The following is an 18,159-nucleotide window of genomic DNA, read 5'->3' as shown; positions in this document are numbered from 1 at the left end:
GTTTAGGTATGCTAATTTTGCTAAAGGTAAATACAGTGTCTCAATAACTATATACTTTAGAACCCTTATCTAAATATTTCATTTCCTCTAATGCAAGTGACTGTCAGTATAGCAAAGCACTTCACTGCGGGTCTAACATGGGAATCAATTAGACTTTCATTGTGTTTAAAGTAAAGCAAGAAATTTAGTGTTTTACTGGATCATCATGGTTCATAGGAAATTATAAGGAGCTTTTTCCTCTCCTTCCCAGAATCTCCTAATCACTTGAATCTTCTAAATTAATATCAAATGAAAATAGGTTTAAACATTTTTCTGTTTTCTGATGCAGGTTATTGTTTAGTTATACCAGATTTTACAGCTGGTTGTTTTACCTGTTGTCATATTCTTAACCATGGCCCAAGCAGAGTCTTTCAATTTTTAAGTATTTCATCACTCTGAAGTGTTTGGGATGTTTTCCTTATTAGAATGCAATGTGTATTCATCTTCTGCAAATTAATATAATTCAAAGCTTTTAAATTTAAATTCTTACTCAAAATTGTTTTTATTTTCACTTCCCAATGAATACCAATGAGAATAATTATTTCAGAAAGCTGACAGGGCAGGGAAGAGGAAGCAATGGAAACATGCCTTTGTAGAAACCAATGGCAAATTCTTTTTGGTTTCAACATAATCCTCAGTTCTTATTGCATGAACTAGCACATAACATCCATATTTCAGTAAACTAGGCCATCTCACACTGGAATTTGAATATGTGCCGGAGGTGGCAGCAAAAGACTTTATTTCAAAATAATTAATGTGATTACATGACAGAGCAAAGTTTGCATAGGGAATGAACTTAAATTGCACTTGGTAGTCCACAGAAATTGCTTTGGTTTGCACTCTTAAGGACAGTGAGTAGAGTAAATACAAGGTTGTTAACCTTTGTTAAAAAAAACCAAACAAACATGGAAAAGGTCCACAGTCTGATTTTTTACTGCAGAATATCAAGTGAACAGTAGCCGAATATAGAATAGGTAAAATATAAATTAATGTCTTAATGCATGGACTGTTGTAATCTGTTGATATCGCCTTAGTCATTCATTACAATGCTTAAAGAGCTTGACTCATATTTTGTTAAAATATTGTGGACTATTGCATTAAGTGTAACTTTATAAACAGAATTTGCACATATAAATCTACACGTTTTCTCTTGAGATTTTTTTGCCCAAGACTGCCTTAAAAGACTTCCTCTGAGGATTTATCTTCTTCCATCTGTCTGGGGGAAAAAAGACAGAAACAACAATGAAATCAATTAACGTTTTATCAGATGGTGTTTTGTTTTATTTTGTTTTCAGAGAATAAATTAGGGAAACATGAGGTACTTCCATTTTAATTAGAGAAAGAAAATGGTGGGTTTATGCTTATATTTTAAAGAGAAATTATTTTAACCAATTACCCAACCACTGGGGAAATTACTGTATAATCATAGAAATGCTGTCTGTAATATTAAATAAAAAATAAAAAATCCAAACTTTGTAATCAGAGAAATTCAAAGTGTTCAAAAGCAAGATTTCAGTTCCATTAAAACTATTTTTGAGGCATCTAGATAAATATAGGTTTGAATAAGGAGAGAAAAAAATTATAAACTGATTCATTTCTGGAAAAGACTGTATTTTAGTGCATAATTTTCACTGTTACTTTGATGAAGCACATCTTTTGCTTTTAATTTTTCAGGTTTTGGGACAAAGTGAGAGTTGACACTGCATTGCAGAGTTTTATGACAACATAAATAAACATACTGTCTTGTGAGAGAAACCTAGTTTCCTTCAAAAGGAATTGGTGGTGTTTTTTGAATAGCACATTGAGTCCTTGTAGAATCCACAGCATCTAAAGATGGTGTAAACTAGAGTCACTGAGAGACATGACTGAAAAGAGTGACACTACAGAGCTGTTGTAAATGTTTGCAGATATATTATTTGAAGAAGCTATTCTCTGAGGAAGAGAGGACTGTGCAGAACAGTAAAGAAATAGTTATCTGTTTAGTTAAAATATGTAACTAAGAAAATGTGTATTTAGAATAGCTATAAAAAATAATTTGAGATAATTGAATGAACTTTCCAGTTGCAGTGACAATTGCAGAGAAGAGAGATGGCAATATATCATAGATCTGATGATTACACATCATGTTAGAGACATGTTTATGTTGACATTTCACTTTATGCTCTGAAAAGCTTTTAGCCACATTTAAAAGTCCCATTTGTCACCATACCTATAATTTGTTAAAAAACGGTTTAAACAACTTCTCCCTTCCAAAGTTCAAGTCTTTTTAGCAGTGTAAAATAGAGCATATTCTTTTACTAAGTTCTGTTGGAGTTGCTGATTATGTACCATCCCATGGTGCCTGAGTATAGTTACCTTTCCTTATCAATGTGATTTCTGAAAAATGTTCCCCTTGTGGAAGTTTAAGAATCATATAGGAACAAGCAGTGGCTTTCGATCTCCTGTAAAGAAATTCACTCTGTTAGAGCACAAAAGCGATTTATTTCTTATTTTGACATACAAAGATTGACTGTGTTTTCTCAAATGTAGAGACACAGCAGGCAAAGAATGTTGATGACACAGAAAAGTTAGTGTTGAAATGCATCATCATCTTGAAAAGCATGGCTTAGTGCTGGGTATGTTGTTCTGTCACATTATTTTTCTCCCTTTTAAAAGGAGTCAGATGCTTAGAAACAGAAGTCTTTTTTTAAGATCTCATCAACTCATGCTGTTCATTCTACACTGAAGTCATCATCTGCTGACATATAATTATTTTCACAGTGAACAGTTATATTGGACAGTGCATTCTAAATTACAAATAATCAGCAGATAAGTGCCTAAAATAAATAATACTTATGATTTGGTAAAATTGCCCCTTGTGTTGAAGAGAAGAAATATTAAGAGGGAAAAGAAGATCAGGTCAGGAAAACAAGAAAGCTTGATATGCTCTGCCTCTCCAAGCAGAATATTTTTCAGGTCCTTGTTTTTACGTTAATTTGATGTCCATTACAGGAGAAAAAATGTGCTATATCATAAAAGGAATTTCCAAGCTTAATTTTTGCAAAAATAGGATTTCACTTGGAGTAAATACTTGCAAATAAATCCTTCCCAAGATACTACAGTGGTGCAGGATGTGGGGGGCTGCTAGTTTATCATTGTGTCTAAATCTCTCTTTTTCCCCCTAGTTTTAAGGTCTCTTGGCCCATGCTTTGTTTCTACACATATTATTGTTTTAAATGGGTTTCTTTTTCAGAACAGCACTGTTAACTGCTTGCATGTCTAGAAAGAATCTAAAAAAATGTATGTTGTTTATGTTGTTGCCTGTGAGTTGTGTGGTGCTTAAAACATGCAGAATGTCTAATACTAGTCTATGTCCTAATGCCACCTGTCCTTTTTCTTTCCCTGAAGTAATTTTGCAGATTAAAAAAAAAAAAGAAGAAGAAAAAAGAAGAAAAAGTAGTACAATTAGTCTTTCTATGTTGATTGTTTTGCTTTTTACACTTTCCATTTCTCTTTTGAATTATAGGATGAAGTTTGTCCCAAAGTAGATGGAGATCCTGCTCAGCGGTGTGTATGGGCAACTGCTGTTAATGTAAAAGACAAATTCATTTATGTAACTCAGCCCACACTTGACAGAGTTCTTATTGTTGATGTGCAGTCTCAGAAAGTTGTGCAGGTATTTATTTCTCATTTTAAAGTAAATATCCAACTTGGATGCAAAATTCTGAAGTTTTCCCTTTTTTTTTAATAAAAAAAGAGGCAATTAGCTTGAGAATGAACACTGTCTAGAAAAAAAGCTCATTTACTTTGACATTTAGCAGCATCAGCTTATGGTTTATCAGCACTAAAAATGCATTTGAAAGGGTGTTAAGTTGTGCAACTATGCTGTTTTCTGTTAAAAACAATGTTAATTTGATTTTGCTACTATGGTGTTTTCTCAGAAGTGCTACAATATATGTTATATTTTCCACTATGAAAGTTAATGTAAAAGATGTGTGTACAGATGCATATATGTAACGACAATATTTGAGGATAATTTTCTTCTGTGGCAATTATTTATCAAAATAAATGCTTAAGATTCTAGAGCAATCTAAATTGAAATGTATTCACAACATGAATAGTGTATCTTTAGAGACTTTTTTTTAGGTATATGTAAATTTAGCCAGGTAATTCTCATTATAAAGTTAATACAATTACTTGCTTTCATTTGTGAATTATTGAAAGCAAGCACTGTCACCTGCAATTGTCCAATATGGCTTAGCAGCATACCATTAAATGGGATGACATAGAGGCATGTAAATGTAAAGTGAGTTCTCCACTGTTCAGTCCACACTGTACTTGCCAGAAGATGAACCTGGCTAACTAGCTACCGCTGTGAAAGCCTGTTTCTGACAACTCAGCTACTTTGTGCTGCTGGCTTTTCTCTTGGGAGCTGCATTATTTGGGTTTGTGGGCAATTTCTTCTCCTTCTGCTAGTGCCACAGCCCAGACCTTGGATGTAGCTGGCACTAATTCAGCAGAACGTGGATGGGTCAGACCTTTTGTCTGGGGAAGCCAAAATAAAATTTGACTCACCTGAACTACTTAGCTTCACAACAGCTCAAGTATTATTTTAGACAACATGTCTTCTAGCCTGCAGGGGGAAAATGTTATCAAACACGAATGACCTTTCTGTAGGACTATCTTTCTGATTTTAAATGAGCCAGTGAGCAGCCTGGCTTCATTTTCCATTTTCAAAAGGAAAAACAAATTCTGCCTAGATGAAGCTGAGGCTTGCAACACCTCAGGAGTACAGTTAAGTATCATCAGCAAGTCTCAGCCAGCCATTAGTACATTATCTGAGGATCTACATCATTAGTTTAAATTAGGTTCACTTAATTAGCCAGCTGGTACTCTCCTTGACAAACTGATAAACAAGCTGTGCTTTACAGTTCTACAATGGTGAGCCTAGAACACAATTTCCACCTGTTTTTCTGCCTTAATGATGAAAATAGAATTCTAATCCCCTCAGTTGTTTACCTTGTGCAGAATGTCTCTTAATCAAATATGTTCTCCTACCATTTCATATGTCTGAAGTCTTTGGTATGTCTCTTAACAAAGTGTAGAGCCTAAAAGTCTAAAAGGTTTGTGGTCTCAAGAGGCAGTGCTCAAAGTTATAGGGAAAACACTTCAGTTCCGATCATGCCTACCAGAAGTTGCAACTCAATAATTTTCAACTGCCACAAAATAGACCCAAATTAAGAGAGACAGGAAACTTCGAGCAGGACAGCATTGTTTTGGTTTTATGCAGGATTGTGCAGTAATGCCTTGCACTGATTTCTGTAAGTGGTTTGAGAATACTCTTCCCCATTTTAGACATTTTTTCATAATTTTTGTTGGATTTAAACTGATATGTGTAAACTGAGAGTGATGGTAGGGCAGAAATTTTTGCTTAACTAAAACCTTTGTTTTGAGTTTCTTAATAGCTTCAGTATAATGTAGTTTTGATACCAAATGTTACAGCACATAATGAATAAAACTAACTTCTTCAGCAATTCAATAACTTTGAATTAATCAAGGGGCTGTTACAATAACTGGCAATAATTTTAAAATACAGTCTGGCAACAGCAGGAAATACATATCCAGTCTTCATTGGAATTCAAGCATATGTATAATTTTTCTTTCTAATATGTGACAGAAAATTGAGGATTTCCATTTTTATTGTTTTTCAGGCAGTAAGTACAGATCCTGTTCCAGTGAAACTACACTATGATAAATCACATGATCAAGTCTGGGTGCTGAGCTGGGGAAGCATGGAAAAGAATTCACCAACTTTGCAGGTGAGGTGATCAGAATGATTGTATGCAAGGAATTCTAGGCAAGTTGAACTTTTGTGTAATTGCAACATTTTGTATGTTTTTGTTTAAGCTTACTATCATGACCCCAGCACAGTAGTGAAATTATGTCAAATAACCAGAAACACATTCAGATACTTGTGCTGGAAGAGTTAGAGGTTATTTTTAACATTCTAAGAAGTGGCAATACTAAATTGGTAGAAGGATAAGGAATACTACTGAGGCAGCAGAATGTTTTCTAACTGCCAGTCATTCGAGGGCAAACTGTTGCTGCTTACAATGCTTTTTCCCTAATTACAGCATAAATTGGATTTTAGACATATTTCTATTTCACTAAAATTCTATAGATGCTCTGGAGGTGACAAGCTCCATCTTTATGGAAGCAATACTGTATTAATTCATTTGAGTAGAGATTAAATTTTGAAAGAGTATTTCTATAGTTTATAATAATATTATTTTATGTAGGTGATAACACAAGCCAGTGGGAGTATTTCTCATCACACAATCCACACTCAACCAGTGGGTAAGCAGTTTGACAGAGTGGATGACTTCTTCATTCCAGCTACAACCCTCATCATTACCCATATAAGGTAAGTTTTGCCTGAATTAAATGAACTATAATGTTGTCTCCAAAGAAAATACAATTTTAAAACCTTGAAAATCTGAAACCATGCTGCCTACTTCAATATTGCTTTGGAGCACTCTTCTTCATAAACAAACTGAATGTGAGTTTTATTGAAAACAAGCTAGATATCAGAATAAATGCGTTTATTGCACATTTCCTTCCTTACCTCAGCAATGTTCAGAAGTTGCAGTGGCTCTGCATACTAAAAAATGAGATGTAGTATCACCTGGGGGTTTTCTTAAGGAATTGTTAGCTGTACTGTTTAGATTGTTCCCTAAGAAGTTCTATACAGAGAGAGTGATTGCTCATTGGAATGGGCTGCCCGGGGAGGTGGTGGAGTCACCATCATTGGAGGTGTTCAGGAGGAGACTTGATGGGGTGCTTGGTGCCATGGGTTAGTTGTTTAGGTGGGTTGGATTGGTTGATGGGTTGGACACAATGATCTTGAAGGTCTCTTCCAACCTGGTCTACTCCTATTCTATTCTATTCTATTCTATTCTATTCTATTCTATTCTATTCTATTCTATTCTATTCTATTCTATTCTATTCTATTCTATTCTAATTCCTTCTACTACTCAGGGTATTTGCCATATATAGTATTTTGTAGTACATGTATGTTTTATTGGAGGTATTCTCTTAATCATCAGACCAGAAAAAAAAAACACTTATGGAGTTTTGCATAGCTTAACTATTTATTAACTGCTGCTTCTTATTATTTGGTTCTTGATACTGGTTTTCATCAAGCTTTTTAAAATAAAACATGATTGAGCATGTAACATAAACTCTCTTTAGACATATGAAAAAAAAATTGGTCTCATTTCACAGGTGCTCAACATGTGATGTTAAAATGATTCATATTGTCATCCATGTCAGGAAACACTGTAGATTCTTGGGACCTTACTTATTTCTGTCAGGCAATGGTCTTAGTGTTTGTCCAAACAACAGACAAGTTCTGGCTCTAATAGAAATAGTCTTAAGTGTGGAAGAGTGGAACACAGAAACCAGATTGATTTTGAGAATTATGGGACAGAGAAAGAGGGTGTGAGAAAAAGAGGGCAACACTTAATAAAGGCATAATGCAGAAATCTTTTCAAGATCTCCCCAAGGCCTCTTAAATGAAAATATATTGTTGTTGTTCCTGAAAATACATTAGTAAGAATGTGAAATATAATTTTCTTTTCATATTTCTTTTTTTTGGTAGCATTTCTACCTGTAGGCATTGAAATTTTTCCTCCCTCTAGGATTTGTACATCTGAATGTTGCATTAATGTGAGTTAGCACTTTGTAATTTTAGGACTGTTAGCTTCTTTGCAAGCTGATACAGACCAATTTCAGCTCAAAACACCTCTTCAAATAATTAACTCTATTGCATATTCTCCTCTTCCAAGTTCAAGTTTGTACAGAAATGCTTTCATAAGGATGATCTCAACAATGATTCCTTAAATAATGGGATATATTAATTTATTTTTAGCCAAAATCTCAATTTGCATATATAAATAATTTCTAATTGTACTAAGTTGTGGCCTTTTAAATGTGAGCACATGTAATTTAAGATGATTTGACAATTGATTTCAATATTTATTCTATACATGCCTGTGATGAATCTAGTCTTTTGTATGAAAAATCATTTGGCTTCTCCTAAAGAAGTTGTTGATAGAATACAATTCTTTTTTTTCCAATTTTCTACAAAACCCTGACCTAACAAATTGGCAATTAGCCATATGCATTTTAAAAAGGAATGTGTAAGTTAATATAATGGAATAGTAAATTGACTTTAAGTACCATTACTGTCACATTTCTTGAATCGAGTGGATAAATGCATGTTTTGTCCCTGAAGTAATCTGCAGTCCTCACACTGAGCCTTAGAAAAGCATTAAATAATTCTACTATATTTGTAACAGGTATGTCTTGAGACAACAAAAGTTACTGTGTCATAAACTACCAAGTACTAGAAGTACCAACCCAACAGAACTGACATTTACATACATTAATTGTCACTTAAATAGGAAAAGAAGAAGATGGATGGGGACAAACATCATACAAGGAGGGGAACCAAGCTTTGGGAAAGAAAAATAGGCCCAGTCCAATGCTAGTGAAGAGCTCATTTTGTCTAACTCAAACAGTTTTAAGTTGATATTTTGCCTAGAAAGGTCAGCTAAGGTATTTCTGCTTTGCATGGTGAGCCATTTCCACTTTCAGTTGATAAGTCACTTCATCTGTCCTATAGGCATCTTAGGAAAAAGGAGAATTAAAGAATAAAAGAGAACCTAATGAAATAAAAAAGGAACATAGAATTCAATTAAGCAGTTTAAGAATAAAATTGGATAAGTCACATTTGCTTTATGTTTTTTTGGTGTGGGTGGGTTTGGTGGTGGTTTTTTTTGGGGGGTGGGTTTTTTTGTGTTTTTTGTTGTGTTTTTTTTCAGTTTGCATGTCAGACAAAGAACAATGTTTCTGATGTTTCAGAAAAAGCCTACAGTAGTTTGTCCAGTGCTAAAACTGTACATTTGGGGCTTTTAACCAACAAAATTAATTCAGCAGTAATTATCTATTTTAAGTAGCTACTCATGGCCTTACTTAGGATGCAAAGAATCTCATTTTAGTTTTCTAAAATGCTATCTAATTTTGTGTGTCTTTTCTATGTAGACAAACATCTTATTTTTATTTTTCATGTGTTCTTTCAAGAGCTGTTTAGGTGAAGTTTGTTAGTCATTGGAGTATCTGCCTTAGATAAAATGTCTGTCTTTTCAGTATTTAGATTTTTTTTTTCATTCAAATAAAAATTAACTATGTGAGCAATGTGTCAGAAAAGGTTTAAAATTAACTGCATTCATCACATTAGTAGCTGTCTAGGAAAAAAAAAAGGTCTATTAAATCTAACTTGTCACCAGTCAACAATAAAAATGCTCAGTAACAGCATGTGTTTTTTAAGGATGTTAGGCAAAAAACATGAAGCTTGAACTTATTATTCTTTGGTGAATATACCAACCAGGGGAGCATTTTATGAAAGTGAATCATGAAAAAGAGCTACAAGGGAAATAACCACACTGGCTGAGATAGCTGATGTAGTTAACTGCTCAAGGGCCCTATTTACTCTTTGTTAGAAGTCGGTTCCCTTTGACTGTGCAATGCCAGCCCTTTCCAGAAAAATAAAGGCGTTCCTTAGATATGTGCATTTGTCACCTGTAAGCTAAAATTTTGAATGATAGAGCAGAAAACAGTTTGTGCATAGCTTACTATATTAATCCAGAATCAAAATTTCTGTCTAAATAAAAGCATTTCTAAGTAAAAAATGCATACCACTTAAAAATACAAATTTTTGTGACAGCAACACAAACAGTCTACTGCAGTGTCCTACCACCTACTTCATATTCTGTCCAGTCAGTTATTGTTTAATCCTTGTAAAGACCAAGGGACAGAATGTAAAGGTATGTAGGATTGTTGACATGCTGGGACAGAAATAAGAGTGAATTTAAAGCCATAATAAGACATTAATTTGTCTTTTTAAATAATATCTAAAATGTTCATTGATAAAAATACATATACAGGCATTTAAAACTTGTTTCATATTCATTTTATTTAGACAGTGATAGGAATATACATTTGGTTTGTCTGGATGAGTATTTCTATATAGTAAAATTATCTGCCCATTGTTAAAAACCAAGAGCAAACAAACCAACCCACCACATATTTTAATGCTCTCTTGAGCAGCAGCTCAAAGATTTGAAGAGCTATTAAAAATTTTGTTCTAAGGTAAACAATGAGCCACTTACATGATTAGAGGACTGGAACTTACAAGGAAAAGCTGAAGCAACTGTATCTGTTTGGACGGATACCAAGCGGGAATCTTTTTGATGCTTATAAATATCTAAAGGTTGAGTGTCGGGAGTATGGACCCCTACTCTTCTAAGTGGTGTCCAGTGACAAGATAAGAGGCAGTAGACACAAAATGGAACACAGGAGGTTCAACCTAAACATAAGGAAATTCTTCCCTTTGAGGTTGGCAGAGCACTGGAGCAGGCTGTCTAAAGAGTGGAATCTTTGTCTGTGGAGGGATTCAAAATCCACCTGGATATGTTCCTGTCCTAGCAGGAGGGTTGGACTAGATAATCTTCATACATCCCTTCCAAACCCTACCATTCTGTGATTTTGTGAATCCTGATCCCAAGGAAAAATTAAAAAGCTTTCCCAGACTTTTCCTACCACAGACTGAGGGAATGTGTGGTCATACTTAAAGTAGAGCAGGATTCAGGGCAAATAAACTTGTGGTTTCATAATGTGCAATCTCTGAACATCTGTAATGAGCCATCATAGCAGAAGCTATGCAAACTAAGCAGGCATGAGCCTAAAAGTAGTAGAGGAAGAAGAGAATAATTTTGTTCTTCAAAAACCCTCTTACAATTGATATATGTACAGAAGATGTATGTGTACAATTGATTTATGTACAGTTGATGTAGATGTACAGAAGAGAACACCAAAAAAGCAAAAAAAAAAAAGGCTGGGGAGAGAATGATCTCTTTGTGCAAGTACCATCAGTTAATTTTGGAGGGATGTGGAGGTGTCTCTCCCCTTTGTTTCCTTTTTCTTCCACTGCTGAGATGAAGGAGAAACAATTCTGTGTTCATAAGTTATCAGACAGTGGGCACATAAAAGTAGGTGGAATGAGATCTATTACTCTCTAATAAATTATACAAATCCCAGGAGTTGTTGGGGGGGTTTGATTGTGGGTTTGTTTTGTTTTGTTTGGTTTTGTTTTTCGGTTATTACTGAAGCTTATTTCTTTTGTAAAGGCACCTCTTAAGAATTGAGTGTGTATATATATATATATATTCAATATTTGTTCGTGTACATTTACTGACAAGGAAATTTTATTGAGTGAGTTATATTTTTGTACCAAAGCAGTTCAGAGCAACTGATGATCTCATCTTTAATTGTGTGATAATACTATTCTTAATCATAAAAATAGACATTTGCAATTAGTATGTGTAATGGCTGCAAAAAGTTGACTTGTACAATGCTCATGAAAATGTATTCTTGAAGCCTAAGGAGCAAAGGGGCTGATTATTTTAGCTCTACTGTCTGTAAATCAAAGTGAACAAAAAATAGTTGGAATAAATTAAAGCTTGTCATTACACTGCTGTAAAATGTTTCAAAAGCAATATTACATGAACTCATTGTAGTGAAGTAAGTCTACCCTTTTAGATGTTTTAATCTTTTAGCAAGTATTCTAAATGTCATATGACCTGACCTAACAAGTGGAAGAATGAGCAATCAGCTCACTGGTGCGATGGCTCAGGAACTGACTAGAGTTAAAATATTCTCAGTTTAAGGGTTTTTTTTCCTCTCTTTTATTTCTCTGTTGTAGAGGACTGTAGTTTTTCTAAAATTATACTTATTCATTTGCACAGAACAGTCCAAAACCTAAGCTTTCTTTAAGAGGTAATTGGCATGGGCTGGCAATACATTCCTGTGAACCTTCTTAAATGAAACCCCTGTGGGGTGGTGATTCAGTAAATTCACACTTCATTTGAGTTTAAGCCTCTACAGAGGTGTGAAGTAGCTGAAGGACTGAGAGCATTTTCAGTATTTCTATGCAAATAAGCAAATAGAAAATTCTGTGAGTTTTTGTTTGTGTCTGTTGGTTTGGTTTGTTTTTTTGTGTGCGTGTTTGCTGTTTTGGTTTTGTGTGGTTCCCTTCTGGTCCATAAATGTGTGGATTTTGGAAGAGAAGCTTATAAGGACCTCTGGGAAAGATGGAAAGGAGACAGTGAGAAATGGTTTTCTGCATTTGTATGTTTTCCTCTAAATTATGGATTTTAGAGCCTCTTTGTTCCAGAGGGAATATGAAGAAAGATAGAATGAGCCAGTTAGGACAGTTTAAATGTTCTGTGAAACTTACTTTCTCCAGCCTCCATCACTGACAACTGTCAAAATAAGTACCTCTTTAGAAAAATTTCAAGTACTCTTTAACATATCAAACATGTATTCTCCACTTCATTGTTCACATATCCCTGCCCAGAAAGCTAGGATTCCATAAATGAAGCCCTAGATATATTCAGTCTAGGAAATTCCCAATCCTTTATGTACATACATGATATGTCATGTGCCCATACTTACATTTCATCTGTAACCTCCTTCACATTCTCTCCTATATTTTAACTCAAAAGGACCTATATTTGCAGGTTTTCATATGTGATAGGCAGTAAGGCTTCCACTCTGTGTCTGCAATTGTGAAGTACAAAAATCATGAAGTAACCACCAGCATTCTGCAAATACAGTTAATTCACTAAAATCTGGCAAAGACCTGGTGTTATGAGGTGTATATAACATTTTCTAATCTAGATAATTTTCAAATTTATGGAGGAAATATTTTTCATTTTAAAATGAATTTTCAGGTAAGTGTATTAGAAATTCTTAATAATTAATTGACTAAAATACACATTGAAATCTCTGATTGCTCCTAACCTTGTCTATTCTATTCTATACTATTCTAGTCTTGCAATATATGTGTGTGTTTCTTACACATATGTAAGAAATCAATCTAGAAAACTATTCTGTTTCTGGAATTAGTTATGTCAGTTGACAATATAATGCAAAAGCCACTTGAACAGTTTATTCAACTCATGCTTGAAATCTTTTCCTCTTAAATAGTTTGAGATCACAAACTAAAAAGGCCAGGAAAAAAAAGATATCAAAAAACACTTCCTCTTCAGTGTGGCTACATAGAAATGAAAATTCCCTTCAAATGTTACCTCAAACATGAGATTGTAGCAGATCTTTGCTGTGTTATAAACCTAGAGTATCAGTAAAGGAAAATGCATACATTCTGTTTGGTTTTCCCCAATAGCTCAGGAAATGGCCAGAATCTGGCTTAAGTAGGTCTAGTTAGTTCTAGTAAGACAAAGACTAGTTTTGGTAAACTGTAAATGTTTTTCACACTGTGTTTTCCAATTTGCATGTGCAAAAGTCATTAGAGCCATATTTACCTTTAGAGTAGTGTGGTCTGGCCATCTGAAGTGGCCAAATCAGCTGTTATTAAATAACTGGTACCTGTCTCCTAATACCTGTCTGCTCTTAAAAATTCAACATTTATCAGTAGGTGAAAACACATGACATAAAGTGGTGCTTTAATTACTCATTTGCTTTCCAAATAAACCAAATTATCAAGATTCATTTATTAGCTTTGAGGCAATTGTAAAACTGTATAATTAACTGGGGTTTATATGTTTGCTAATTAACTATCCAAATATAGTTATTATAATAAATTGTGCTGGATATGGCTTGCATTGAGTAAATTTTCTTGGTAGCTTTCAGAATGGTGCTGTGGTTTAGATCAGTGACTTTGGGACAGTGACATTTGTATTGACATTTAGAGACATGTTTAGGAATATCTTTTGTTTGCTGTGTCTGTGTAGCTAGTATGTTGACTTCTATTGCTCTTAAAATTGTTTATTTGGTTTGGGATTTTGTTGGTTTTGGTGGGGTGTTTTATTTTTGTTTGCTTGTTTGTTTCTTTTAATTGAAGTGCTGGCCCTTCTTCTGTACAAGGTACAAGAAAGCAAAATACATTTATTGCCAACACAAACACACTGCTGCTAAGAATATGTTCCTTTGTGATGTAACACAGTTTCAGATATTCCTGGATTCTAAAAATCTAGAAATTAGGGTGCTTTCCTTTGGCCTTAAATTTCTTGGATTATTTTCTTGTGAATGCTGTAATCATTGAACAACAATTTGCAATAGATAAGAAGTATATTGTAAATACATGTGTTGCAAGTGTCCCATGAGAGAATCATAGAATGGCTTAAGTTGGAAAGGACCTCAGAGATCATCTACTTCAACCTTTCTGCCAGCGTCTGGGGTGCTTCTCAACTAGACTTGGTTTCTCAAGACCTCATACAACCTGGCCTTGAACACCTCCAGGGAGGGGGTATTCACAACCCCTCTGGGCATCCTATTCCAGAGTCTCATCGCCCTTGTACTGAAGAACTTCTTAGAATCTTGTCTAAATCTAATCTCCTTCAGTTTAAAACCATTCCCCCTTGTCCTATCACTAGACACCCTTATGAAAAGTTCCTCTCCACCCTTCCTGTAGGTTCCATTCACTTATTGGAAGGCAGATATAAGGTACCCCCAGTGACTTACCCTCTCTAGGCTGAACAATCCCAGCTCCCTCAGCCTATCCTTATAAGAGAAGTGCTCAAGCCCTGAGTGTGTACGCTCCTGAATCCTACTATTCTGAAAATCCAGGATTTATCCCTACTGTGTACAAATGTACACTAAATGTAAGTAGGAAGTTGTGAGCTGTGTGCAACATATTAAAGATGGCTGCAAAACCCACCATATATATCTTGTCAAGAATGGGGAAATTTTCTCTATAGTTCTTTATGCATGGGTCATTTGAGGATATTCTTCAACATGAATTTGACAGGCCATTTTCTTCCTCTGGGTCTCTAGTGAGATATGACTTAAGTGCTCTCCAAGTAAAATCTTAAACTGAAATAGTAGTAAAATAAAAAATATAAAATAAAATGTAATTTTAAGAGGATTTCATGCAGTATACTATTTTTTCTATCACTATCAAACCTTGGTTTAAACATTTTTATGTTTTGCTCATAAGCACTTATGTAATTTACCCAGCTGAGTTACAGAAGGCAGTTTACTTAGAGTCTTTCCCACACAAAAGTGCTGGAAAGACTGTATCCCTTATGATTTTTCTGCCCCAGTGAGAGTATCACAATGAGAATGAGGATTTTGTTGATGGCACTTACTGTATCTTACACTTCGGTTCAGAAGGGTTAAATTTGTGGCACTCATTTTTTAGAGTCTACAGCTAATCTTAGTAAATATGAGGTAAGATAAATTCAGAAACTAGAGTTTTGTTATTGTCCATTGCTGAAAGCTTACTAATGCTCAAAACCTATTTATTTTGTAATATGCATTCCTGTCCCCATTGCTTATTGTCTAGGAATGGAAATCTTTCTATTCAAATCCAAGCTTTGATGAGATCCTTTTGTTTTAAGAATATAGCACTTGTCAGTATTCCTTTGAGCCCTAACAGAAATTGCCTTCATTCTGTCTTGTGTGGGTGTGTTGAAGTTGTTTATATCCTTATTTTTACAAATAATGGTCAGCATGTGCTGAGAGAGGAAAAGAAATAAAGAATCATCTTAGCATGTTTGGCTATCATTGACTGTAGGGTCTCAGCCGTTCAACTTATTCCTCTCTACACTGAATTCACTTAAAATCAAGAAAACATGTTGACTTCTATGAAGTATGTATGAAACAATAGTAAGAAAGAATAAAGACCTTCAGTGCTTCCAGAACAAATCTGCGAGTATCCATCTCTGAAGTCTTGGATTATTTAGTATAAAGATCACCTCCCTTTCATTTAGATCTCTGTGGTCATGCCCAGCAGTAGTTATCGCCTCTCTGAAGCACAGCAGGACTTTTGTGGGGTAACCTTTTATTGTCCTCATTCTTCTATTTCAATACATTTTAGAATCTAATCAGGAATTTTATCATACTTAGAGTATTCACTCCCATAGATCTAAAAAATGTTGGTTCCATGACTCTTACCATTGAATATTAATTTCCTTTCTGAATTAATTTATGAAGGCCTGCATTTCTTTGTAACTGTTATCAAGCAAACTTGTGAAGCATATATGACTTCTGAGGGACTGGATCTCTACTAGATCTCATTTTTCATCCTAAAAAGGTATTCCTAAGTCCACATTCACAATTAATAATAAAAATAGTGTTGATTTTCATTGAAAGCAAGTTATAGCTGAATATTGTTTTCCCCATTCCTATTGCATATGTTATAATTTTTAGAGAACTCCTGTTATTGTACAAACAATTTTTTTCATAAGAACTCATAAGCCTGATGGTTTCAAAACCCAGAACTTTTTTCCAAGCAGGAGTATAACAAAGGGGTCAGCTCTTTTAGAAAGAGAGACTTGCCATCAAATTCTGTTCCTCATCAGAACTGAGCTAACGGAGCTGGTAGCGATGATCTTGGTTTATACTAATATCAGTCTTTTTCCATAAGAGTGACCTCACAACATTCTGTTCCCTGGTTATTAATTGTCTTTTATTTTCATCATATTTTTCCCTATACCTGTTTATGAGGACTGCTATATTTGCCTGGTATGTTATTACAGTTATACATTATGCTTCAAATGCTACTCCTGTCTCTTTTAGGAGAGACTTTTAAATATTTAGTAGACAGTACTTGCAAGAAATTAATTTTTAAAAATTGGTGAAGAGTCAAAAATATTTTACAGATGTGTGCATGAATATGTATGTTCACACACATAAACACAAAAATAGAGAGTTATCAAGGCAATCTCCAAGATGTAAATATGTCCTCGGATAGGACAATGCTTTGTGCTTAATGCTGTTATATACAAACACCAAGGAAGGAGGAAAAAAAATATATTTTCCAACTGGAAACAAACAAGCGAAGCAAGTGTAAAAAGCTTCAGGAACAAAATTAGGAAAACAAACTTCAGAAGTCAAAGTCTATTATAGTACCCAAAAGAAAGGCACCATTTGTGCTGATGAGCAATAGCTACTGGACAAAATTCACTTAGGCTTTTGTTATCATCAAACAACCATTTCTGAACTGCAGAAATTAAAAAGAAAACAAACCACATCTTCTCTCAGCAACCTGCCAGAAAAGTACTGTTCTGAGCAACAATAATTTTGTAAGTCCTGAGGCAAAGACAGCTGTGCTCTTGGAATGCTAGCAGATTTTGAAATCAAAAAGACCTCTAAAATGAAAAGTGTGATTTTTATCTACAGATAAATATTTTATTTTTGCAATATACTACAGTCATTTAAACAGAGAATTACAATAGAAATGAATTATGTGTTTTAAAATTAAGTAAGGAAAATTAATTTTGTGATCATTTAAATGGTATGGATACAAGGCCTCTGAAGTAATATAAATCAGTATGAACAATCTTCCTTAAAATCGTCTGTGTATGGATATAAAGTGAAGAGTAATTTCAGAAGTGAAATAATGGTTGAAGTGCTGTGTTAAGCTCTTAGAAAATCCTTAGAGGAAACACTGTATATTTTTCTGTTTTGCTGGTGACAAACTCTCAAAGGATCAAGGAAGGCACTTGAGCTGTACAGCTAAGAAAACAGTTCTTAGACCAATTTTTCCTTTTCTTAATTGTTAGTATTTCCTTCTACATTGCTACTGTGCATAACTTAAGCCCATCAGAAAAAAAATTGCTCAGTATATAACACATTTATGCTTTAGAATTTTATTTAAATTATAATACTTTTCCCATGTTGCCAGATTATAGGCTTTTTATAGGATCAGGACAGTAACAGACCATGCTTGGGCAGTTAATGGCATTTAATTTGAGTTCCAGAAAACAGAATTCTGGTCAACAGACTTGATCAAGGTTTGTACTAATAGAACTTTCCCTTCCTGGGTTGATTTCCACCCCCCCATAAATTTTGAAAAACAATCTTCCCTAATATATGCAACATTGACTGGCCTCAATGCAAATACTATTCACACAACATAAAGTAGATAAAGTTTATTATTGTTTTCTTGATTAAAAATTTAAAAGCTACAAACCCTGTCTTTTGTACAGTACTACTGCTGGCTTCTTATGCAGGTAATTCTGATTGTAGTTTGTTTCTCTTCTCCTTTAGTTGCTT

At 34.4% G+C, this 18,159-nt stretch overlaps 1 protein-coding gene across 1 annotated transcript in view; it reads left to right on the top strand.

The window, feature by feature from the left end:
* FSTL5 (follistatin like 5) overlaps positions 1–18,159 on the top strand; it is a 246,145-nt gene that overhangs the window by 213,592 nt on the left and 14,394 nt on the right. The window contains exons 13-15 of the mRNA XM_009904567.2: positions 3,545–3,694; positions 5,730–5,837; positions 6,318–6,442. Coding sequence (XP_009902869.1) covers positions 3,545–3,694; positions 5,730–5,837; positions 6,318–6,442 — 383 coding nt within the window. The remainder of the gene's footprint in view (positions 1–3,544; positions 3,695–5,729; positions 5,838–6,317; positions 6,443–18,159) is intronic.

This window comes from Dryobates pubescens, chromosome 1 (genome assembly GCF_014839835.1).
Source record: "Dryobates pubescens isolate bDryPub1 chromosome 1, bDryPub1.pri, whole genome shotgun sequence".
NCBI lineage: Eukaryota > Metazoa > Chordata > Aves > Piciformes > Picidae > Dryobates > Dryobates pubescens.
Note: the sequence above shows the minus strand (reverse complement) of the source record. Positions and strands in the feature narration are given on the sequence as shown.